The 10,707-nt window shown below is 42.9% G+C and overlaps 1 protein-coding gene across 2 annotated transcripts; it reads left to right on the top strand.

Annotated features, from left to right (window-relative positions):
- The first annotated feature begins 566 nt into the window (after positions 1–566).
- On the top strand, positions 567–10,451 carry slc49a3 (solute carrier family 49 member 3). Of its 2 annotated transcripts, none has more exons than XM_030369105.1 (10): positions 567–920; positions 2,753–2,911; positions 3,605–3,821; positions 4,451–4,527; positions 4,863–5,000; positions 5,606–5,722; positions 6,831–6,983; positions 7,308–7,465; positions 7,561–7,673; positions 8,391–10,451. In XM_030369105.1, the coding sequence occupies exons 1-10, from the start codon at positions 762–764 to the stop codon at positions 8,459–8,461; spliced, it is 1,362 nt and encodes a 453-aa protein (XP_030224965.1). In that variant the 5' UTR covers positions 567–761; the 3' UTR covers positions 8,462–10,451. The 2 variants fall into 2 exon arrangements, with proteins under 2 accessions (XP_030224965.1, XP_030224964.1); XM_030369104.1 differs by having other exon boundaries at positions 568–920; positions 8,312–10,451.
- The last annotated feature ends 256 nt before the right edge of the window (positions 10,452–10,707 follow it).

A 10,707-nucleotide genomic window follows, 5' to 3' on the forward strand; every position in this document is an offset into this window, starting at 1 on the left:
TCTGAGAGACTGTTCACACTGCGAGATAAAAATGTGTTTGATGGATGTATTGTTTCTAAAAAACCAAGATTCAACCAAACAGCCACAGATGTTCTAATCAGACCAGAATGTGGCATATCACAGTGTCTGGGATACATCATTAGGCCAAGGCAATTTAGTTTATACAGACGAGCTAAATCATTGGAAATAATAGGCCTATAGGAAAAAATAAAGTATCGATTTGCTTGAAACGCACTAGTCATTTGTTCTGAGTTAGTTGTTAAGGACTAAAATGATCAACAGTTGAAAAAACTTAAAGGGGAAGGGGTTAATATTACTGGACAGACCCATGCCTCTCCCATCTGGGAAGCCGTCATACCGGCTTCATAGCATCACACACCATCCAAGAGTCCGAATGTACAGGCTACGTCTTAGTGACGCCGCCGACTGTACTATTCGGGTTACGGATTGGTTGGTAATGGAGAGAGATACCTCCCACTGTACTGTTTGGATCCCTGATTTGTTAGCAGCGGGTGGACGTACCTCCCACTGTACGTTCGGACCCTTGGATGGGAAAATTACCCTCGGATGTTGTGGTCGAACGAGTTCTTCCATACCCACCCGACAAGTTGTCCAGAGGCGGACTCCAAAGCAAAAACAGTGTTGTGAAAAAGAAAACCCATTTGCAATGATCGCTTTCAAGTTTCCACTGTGTCTTTAGCTAGGCCTACCTGAAGATCGACTGCTTCGCTATTGTTTTTTCCTATGTAAGGAGCGGAATCATGGACTATGAAGGAGATTTTCTGAACGACCCAAACGACAATGTCTCTGGTTGCATTAAGCCTACAAGAGAGCTGATAACAAGGTCGACATTTAAAGTATACAAGAGACGATGGTTCGTTCTGTTGGTGTTGTGTCTTCTCAACAGTTCCAACGCTGCAGTAAGTAAGCCTTTGAAAGATATGCATTGCGAATCAGAATAACGAAGGATCTGCCAAGCTTGACAAGAACTGCATGTAGGCCTATATTATATTCTACAATACATGACAATTCTTTATTTATCCACGACTTTAAATCCGGGAGTATTAGAAAAATTAATGAGAAAAGTCAAGTCAATACGATACAATGCCATGCAATACTATTACGCGATACAATACAATAGGCCTAGAATGGACGATAAACTTGCATAGGCTATGTAGGCTACTGTACTAGACTACAATAAAGAAAGATTTAGATTTAGTAAATTGTTTAAGGGTTTAGACATGTTTTTATTTGTAACTACAAAGTGCAGGCATTACATGGTTATCAAAGCTCAAAGAAAAGGTTATCAAAGAATCCTTGCGCTTGACAGGTTTCTGCTCGCTTGTTCTGACAGGTAAACTCGTCGTAGGGCTACGGCACGTTGGTTAACACTTTAGGTGTAATTAAAGGTGTAGTACTTATTTTGTAAATATATTACAAGTTAATAGTCTGCGGTGTGTGCGTTAACATCGAGTGCGTTTAAACCAAGTATATCAAACTACTACATTTTGTTGCATTTTACATTCAAAGTGATGCAACTATGTAGAATACAATGATATGATGCCCTTTAAATCCATCTCCAAAACTTGGACATGACTTTCACAATATGTCAAAACATTTAATAATCTTCGATGGGTCTTAGCCTATATTGCAATTATAGTCCTATTACATCAAATATGACTGCTTCATATGCAGAACAAAAGTTAAACTTGAACAAACCACGAAGAAGTGTAAATGTTTAACAAGATTGAGGGTTTACAGTAATAAAGCCTCGCTTGTCTATTTCTGATGGAGCAGAGGTAAAACGTCGTCCGGGTACGGACAGTGGTCGCATTCTGTCTCGGCGTCGAAGCCGAGGGAGAATTATTCCTGTACACAATCAATTCTTTCATATGGCCCCCGAATTTCAGCAAAATCACTGTGTGTGTCACTATCACTACCATTGTGGTTTGGTTGCCCGGTGCTGTATTCAATTGATTGATTGGTTTTGACCAGAGTCTATGAGAGGAGGTATTGGTCATATATCAAGCTGACAATATCTTGCTCAAAGTTATGACACCATCGGTTCATTTATCCTTAACCAAACTTAACATACACATTGTGCAGTTCAACCGCCCATAACCTGATTTTGAATCTATTCAGAGTTCCACTATTCTATTTGTTAGTTTGGGATCAAAATGAGAAAATCTTCTTTAAATATTGTCTTAATGTAGAATTGAATCCCTAAACCAGGCCAACTCGAATGTCTAAACCTTACTTCTGAAGATGTGTTGAGATCAATGTATCTTCCAAAGGCATGCTACATTTGTAGACGGTTACTTCATGATATCATCATCTACTCTTTATTTCACACACATTGTTCTTTCACACGCTGCTCCCCGTTCCATGTCGCTGCATCTCAAATGGTGTGGATATATCTATTTTGGGGTATGAAGCTATTGTAGGGGAGCTTTGTATGCTGTTTTCAAGCCAGAGTCATGTGACACACATTCTTCGTATGTCGCCATCAGTTAGGTGGGTCACGCTAGCCTTTCCGACAATATTCTCAAATGTTTCTCTCGGGATAAAGGCTCTAAAACTGTTGAATATTGCAACCGGCGTGGCACGCCGGTTGCAATATTCAACAGTTTTAAAGCCTTTATCCCGAGAGAAACATTTAGGCACCAACACACACACCCACACTCACACACTGATTAGTAGAACATTTGCCGCTCGGTTTGACTCGCTGAAACACTCTCCTCTTTTCTCCCAGCTATGGCTGACCTTCGCCCCGGTTGCGGACCAGTCCGCCCAGTACCTGCATGCCACTCTGGACCAGGTCAACTGGCTGTCCCTGGTCTACATGGTGGTGGCCATCCCCCTCAGCTTCGGGACCACCTGGATGATAGACAGCCTGGGCCTGCGCATCACGGTAAAAACAAAGTGCATTTCCGATGCATGTGTAGCTGGACTGAGCCCACCTCGCCCCAACACCAACATCTCCTTAGAGAGCATGTAGTAAGGGCACCTTGCTCAAGGATGGGACATTGGGGATCAAACCCGGAACCCAGGTTTGGCTGGGAGAACACTGAACACTCTACCTGCTACACTTTTCCCCTTTTTTCCACCTGTGGAGGTTAATCTTTAACAACCTGTGGTGTGAGTCATTAAATCTGTGGCGTGAGTCCTTACAAACCAGTTGTTTTAGGCTTGATCCACCTTGGTGTGAGTTATCCTAACAAGCTTGTTGTGTGATTACAATTACAATTAGGGCATTTAGCAGACGCTTTTATCCAAAGCGACTTACATCGGTTAATACACACGTTGACTCGCCGACGGCAGAGTCAACCATGGAAGGCGACAGCCAGCTCGTCAGGAGTAGTTAGGGTTAAGTGTCTTGCTCAGGGACACATCAGATAGGAAGAGCTGGGGATCGAACTAGCGACCTTTCAGTTACATGGCAACTGCTCTACCTCCTGAGCTTAGCCGACCCAAGCAGCTCACGTGAGTGTGTGAGTCCCGACAGACCTATGGTGTTGGTCTTTACAAACCTGTTGGTTTTCGTCTCGATGAATCAATAGTATGAGTGCTTGTAACGCCTGTGATGTTACCACTGTGTGTACAGCTGATCCTTGGCTCATGGCTCAACATGCTGGGGGCGCTGTTGAGGTTGTTCGGCACCTTTGAGAGCCTGGGTCTGAGCGACCCGTACCCCCTGGTGATGTCGGGACAGACGCTCTGCGCCGTCGCTCAGCCCCTGGTCATCTTCGCGCCCACCAAGATGGCCGCCCTTTGGTTCTCGGAGAACCAACGTGCCACTGCCAACATGATCGCCTCCATGTGTAAATGATTACGTCTTTTATTCTTTCTTAAGAATGGTGTAATAGCCAATAAATAGCCAATCCTACATATATCGACCGATACCACAATAGCAAAAAACAATTCCATCCCTTTTAAATAACAGTATTTAGTGTATTAAATGGAAAGGGAATCGCAAGTAAAGTGTACTATCTGGTTTGGCCTACCATGCCACTATATAACAGAATCAACTATGTGTTCACATGCATTTGATTATAGGAGTGATTATGGTTCCAGTTCAACGCAACGCAAGGATCACACAAACGCTTTGACGCAGTCGTGAACCTGTTTCGGTTCTGCGTCAGGTGTGAGGTGGCAGACCAATCACAGCCCATGCTGTAACAACAATGTTACAATATTTGGGAGGCACACGTCCGGGCCTTGCAGTGGACGCAAGGAGGGTCCACAAGGACGTAAGGGGTCCCTAAACCCCCTTGCGTTGCGTCGACGTGGAACCATAATCATTCCTTAAGTCAGCAGAATTTAGCAGCTCAAATTTTAGATCTTTATTGCGGCACAAAAAAAAGGGAAGTGAAATCGGACCGAATGTGAGAGATATTTTGAGACACAGTCACCATTTCCGCCAATCTTGTCCCCCTGGTTCCCTTTTCAGCCAATCCTGTCGGGCTGCTGTTTGCTAACATTCTCTCACCTTTGATTGTCACTACCAACGACAGAATCCCTCTTCTGGTGAGTTACCCAGTTGACAGTAAGAGTATTGGTACCAAGGTATGTACCAATACACCCGGTACCGATATGTTGTACACTCATGTACAAATTCTAGTGTATAAGAGTGTGGAGAACAATACTTGATGACAATAAAGTTGGAGACATTTAACTTTTAACTAATAAACCTACAACTGGTCCTCTCTTACTTAAGCGCCAACAAACCCTAAAGCAATACACTCCTGATGTTTAAGAATTTACTCTAGCAAGGATTAAAAAAATATTGGACATCATGATGATTAACTATGCAATGATGACCATCGTTCGCCATCGTACAGTCATTATTATTTCTCCCCTAGATGCTGGTGTATGCTATCCCAGCATGCCTGGTCTGTTTCCTGGCAACTGTGGGTTTAAGGAGTAGTGGACCCCCTACGCCGCCGTCTGCCAGCGCAGAGTCTTCCACCTCTGAGCCTTTCATCCAGGGCCTCAAACTGGTAAGCATGCCTCCAAACCATTCCTCCAGGGCCTCAAACTGGTAAACACACCTCAGAACCCTTCAAACAGCGCCTCAAACTGGTAAACACCTCAGAACCTGTCAGACAGGACCTCCAACTGGTAAACACACCTCAGAACCCTCCAGAAAGGACCTCCAACTGGTAAACACTACTCAGGACCTCTCATACAGAACCTCAAACAGGTAAGTAGAGAGATAGACGGATAGAGAGACAGACTTGTATCGAGACTGACGGATGGATAGAGAGAGTGGTATAGAGACAGGCAGAGCCTCAAACTTGTAAAGAGAGAAACAGAGAGGTACAGCAGAAGAGAAATGGAGGGACAAATGAAAAACAAAGACCTAAACATAGGCAGGCAGGCAGGCGATTATAGGTTATATAGGTTGTTGAGGTAGACAACCTATGAACGGACAAAAAGATTGACGGAAGCAAGCGAAAAGAAGGCAGACAGAGGAATATGGCAGTAAGTCTACTTAAAGTCTTTATTGTAGTTCTATAACTGACCCTACTACCAGGGAACTGACCCTACATGTCCTTGAGGTTACTGTGGTTCTCTGATCTCTGTCTGCTCTGTTTCCTCCCAGCTATTGAGAAACCGGCCCTACCTAGTACTGTTGGTGTGCTTCGGCTGTGGTATCGCCGTCTTTACCTGCTTCTCCTCCCTGCTGGAACAGATCCTGTGCGTGCGTGGCTACAGCAACGTAAGAGCGCTTCAAAGCCCATTATGATGTGTCGTCAGAAATGTGTAAAAGACCTTTTAAAAGGCAAGAACAGATTAAGATTTCGTTATTATTTTTATTATTATTTATTATTATATATTATCATTATTATTTCGTTATTATTATAATTATTATGTATTATCATTATTATTTCGTTATTATTATTAGGGGTCCTACGATAAACGTAGGAACCCTATCGTAATCGTTAATATTATTATTATTATTATTTTGAACCTGACTCTTTGGCTCGTTATGGTTATAAAAACTGGCAGGCTTGTAGAACTCGGGCAATTTGTAAGGGAATCAAAAGATGGGACAGAATAACACACAGGCGGCGCTATAACAAGGCCTGCAAGTCCAGCATTTCATCAGTCTGCCGTTGCCACTAGGAAGGCTCAGTATGCATGGAACTTGTTATACATGCACCATTTGTGATGATGAACAACTTTCAAATCTCAACCCATACGGACAGACCATTTGGACTTGATGCATTGGCTACAACTTGACGAAACACCCACGCATAAACTGCTTTGATGCCGAAAGTGGTAAAGTGACCGTTGGACTATATGGAGTTATTCAGTTTTTGTTATGACAAGTTTACATGTTTGGGTTGTCTTTATAATAATAATAATAATAATAATAATAATAATAATAATAACCAGGATGTCATTACCAGATTATGTTTTTCGTGACACCTTGAAATAAACAGAAAATGCACCTCTTTTGTATTCATAAAATGTTGACGTAATGATAATTATGATAAGATGTGCAAGGTTACAGACCAATTCTAGCACTTCTAAATATATCGTAGGCTAGATTTCCTTTTTATCTGCCAGTTTTGATGGCAGCATTCATTATTCCAAAGCCCTGCGTCAACGATACTTCCACACTCTTTCAGATATGCAAATCAAGCCAATTGCCAATTGCCAACGTGAAAACGATGAAGTCCCAAAGAGGCTAACTCTTATTTCCAAGTCTGAACTATAAAAACACAACGTGTGGGGCATGAATGGAGATGTTTTAATTCCAGGGAGGCGCGCTCTTATTTTGAAGCCTGACCTGTAGACACGCGGTGGTGTGTGTGTGGCAGTTCTTCGCAGGGCTGTGCGGTTCTCTCTTCATCGTGTTCGGTGTGGTCGGCGCGGGGGTCCTGGGCCTTTTTGTGGACAAGACCAAGATGTTCACGGAGGTCACCAAGGTCAACATGGCCCTCAGCGCGCTGGCCTGCATCGCCTTCGCTGTGGTGAGTCGGTCTCTGTTGTCACTGCGTGTCAACTGCTGGGCATTGACGTGTCACACAAGTGGGATGCAAACAACGTCTTGTGGCGTATTCCAGTGGTCAGCGGATGGATTGGGAAGGGTTTAGGTAGTCGATTAGAGGCGGTTAGGTTGAAGTTTATTAAGTTGGAGATGGTTAAGCTCAGGTATATTCAACGGAAGATAGTTACAGTTAGGTTTATTAAGTTAGTAGTTGTTAATCTCAGGTCATTGGAGAGAGCAAAGCGCTTTAAGTCTGTCTCTGTCTCTCTCTCCCCGTCTGTCTCTCTCCGTCCTACCTGTCTTTCAGGTCTCTCAGATGCGTCAGCAGGAAGTGGCCGTTGCGGCTGCCTGCTCCCTCTTCGGTCTGTTTGGTTTCGCCATCTACCCCGTTGCCATGGAGCTGTGTGTGGAGTGCACCTATCCGGTCGGGGAGGCCACGTCCACGGGCCTCATCTTCATATCAGGGTACCGTGTACAAACGGCCACTCTACCGTGTATAAAAAGCAGCTAAAAGAAAGATTGTAATAGCGATCGGCTCACTCTCCTCATTCTGTTTGCAGACAGGTGCAGTCAGTTGTCCTGATGGTGGCACTGCAGGCGTTGACCAGGCCTCTGGCGGACTCCCCCTTCTCCACCTGCTCTATCGGGGGAGACCCCGCACTCAGCTGGAGGGGTACGGACCATTCACTAGTTTACTGTTCAGTCATTCAGCTGGCCCTGTTATCCATTCACTAGTTTACTGTTCAGTCATTCAGCAGGCCCTGTTATCCATTCACTAGTTTACTGTTCAGTCATTCAGCAGGCCCTGTTATCCATTCACTAGTTTACTGTTCAGTCATTTAGCAGGCCCTGTTATCCATTCACTAGTTTACTGTTCAGTCATTTAGCAGGCCCTGTTATCCATTCACTTGCATCGATGGGGATAAGGACGCCGTCTACCAGTCTAGCCCAAAGATTCTGGGCGTTTAAACCCAGAAGCTCTTTCTGGGTTCTTTACTTCCGTACACGCACGCACGCACACGCACACACAAAAATGTGTTCAAACTTTATCACTAACATTTAATGTGTTTCCAACCATTCATTTACTCCATTTAGATGTTTGAACTCTGTTCCAATCTTTTCACTTCATTAAAGCCATTCCACATTTTACGTCTTAAACTATGTGGCTTTACTAAAACATATTTTCCCTCTCACTTTGCACAACAGCACTGACTGCATTTTCTGCAGGAAAGGCATTTTCTAGTTGTAGTTTGCAAGTCGTCTAGCAATGCCAGGCTATGACAACACCCCACTGTCTTCCTCTCTTGGCAGTGTCTGTTCTGGTGATGGCAGGTGTGTTTGCAGCGCTGAGCTGCCTCTTCATCATCTTCTTCAACTCCCCGTACCGCAGGATCCTGGCTGAGGCCAAGGCAGCCCAGAGTGGCCGGCCCAGCTTTAAGGCGGACTGCATCGACACCGTGAGCCAGGCCGTGTGCCAGGGAACACTAGAACCCAGCATTGGGACCAAAGAAAATGAAGAACTAGATCCAGGGAAAGACTGCTAGAACCCGCCAACGTTGTGACCAAGAGCCATAGTGAAACTTTAAGAATCAGAGAACTACGGCCGTGGACTGTCTGAGCCATGAGCAGCACAGGGACAAAGGTTCTAGGACTCGAGAAAATACACGGAACATAGACCAAGAACACAGACCAAGAAGGTTTATTTCTTCATGCCACTTTGAAACGCCAAAGCCAAATGAATACACTGTATCTGATTTTACTTGAAGTTGTTCAACTGATAGTACATAGTTATTTTAAATTGGCCTTCGGGGACTGACTTCCTGCAAAGGGTATGAGTATTGGTTTAAATCTTTTCAGTTTTAGGGTTCCGAACCAACCAAATTGCATCAAGGAGGATCATTCGCTAAAATGAGGTCATGTGGCCAGAAGCTTGTTTTTATCAGCAAGGTGCAGTTCCTGTGGTGCGTTGTCTGGACTTCTCCTTCTTCACCTGAGGCACATTTTGCACAATTCATCCTTACCTCGGATTACGTCTTCATCCCTGCACCCGTCTTCAACTACTGTCAGAACATGAGATGATGTACAACGGGTAACTGTTTTCCCATGTACAGAACAGTTTGGTACATCTGGGATGAGGCAATGGGACATGAAGGTCAATGGCAGAGGAAGATTTGTTTGTAATAATCTACTGTTATGTCATCTTCTGGCTCAATGCACGACTACTGTATGATGTGTTGTGTGCTTCTTTCCTATGAAAATGTTATTTCAAGTGTTTTTCTTATTTTCTATGAAACTTTTAACAGATCAAGAATCTATTTTTTTATTGCTATTTTTTTAATAGCAGAATTCACACGTCTCAAACCACTTAATATTAAAAGATTGAATGGTGAAATCTGCCTGTTTACCAGACAGGAGGGCCTTTGTTTATATCATATATAATTTCTCGGATGCCTGTCTCATCTTTAAGGTACTTGGTGAGCTTGCTCCACCACCACTGTGCCAGTTCATAAAACAGACGGATAAGGGCAATAGAGTAACCAGAGCAACCATCAGAGGGGACTGCATAGTACAGTAAAGACGAAGCCAGATTGGACACAAAGCCTTCTCAATCAGACCCAACAATTATTGGAAGAGTCAGCCCAATGAAATAAGGGAATGCAACGACCATACAACTTTTAAAAACAAACCCAAAATGTCGGTATAAAACCATAGACCAAAGGCTTAAATCCATGAATATAATTTATATATTTTCTTTCTGTATTCATACTGTATCCTTAATGTGTGTTGCAGTAAATATGTGGAGGGAGTAGTGTGAGGTGTCTGCGTCTGTTTGAGGGTGTGTTTATATCTTTAACTTAAATTACTATTTGATCTTTTATCTCTTTTTGTATTTTAGGGTGCTTTTTAAGACCTGGCTTGGGCCAACAGATGGAAATTAGCATTTGCAGCTAACTCTGGCTAATTTATTTATGAGCATTGTCCCCAACTAAATAAATAAAATAATATAATTACAAGAAAAAGTACACTTGGAAGTAAATATTACCATGGATCATGTACCATCAATGTCATGTCATATATATCATCAAAGAGCATATTCCTCCACCAGGTGTGATTAGTTACAGGCCATTTAAAACTCTTCCCTCTTGTGTCATCACTATACTGCAATTTGGACCAAACTGTTTCAACCTCACATTGAAAGTTGTTTAATGTGGCATTGTACTACTACTCTGTACATTGTTAAATGAAAACTCTTTCTAATCTCGATACTGTACTCCTATGATGGCTGTAGTAGGACAAATACTTGGATAACTTTGTACTCTAAAGGTTGATTGAGTGTCATGCCCTTATAGGGAAGCAAATAATAGTATCCTATCATACTTTTAAATGTCATACGTTATTTTTATTATCTTAATGAATAAAAAATTAAAATATTGTGAAAGATTACATTTCATCAATGCTATGTTCCATGTCTTATCATACCTTGTGATTCCACATAAGACTATTCCATAGCTTAAATTAATACACTGACAATTTGATTTTGAGTGTCATGTAAACGCAATGAGTCAGTGCGTTAACAGTATATACTTTGTTTTTGCATGTAAACACGGTCGTGTCTCGTAAGGAACCAACTCGTGTTACATAGGTCTTGGAATGGTTTTCTGAATGTTTAGAAGCCCCGAAAGCGGATAAAGAGCTTGCCCCCATAG

Source organism: Gadus morhua, chromosome 10, assembly GCF_902167405.1.
Source record: "Gadus morhua chromosome 10, gadMor3.0, whole genome shotgun sequence".
Classification (NCBI taxonomy): Eukaryota; Metazoa; Chordata; class Actinopteri; order Gadiformes; family Gadidae; genus Gadus; species Gadus morhua.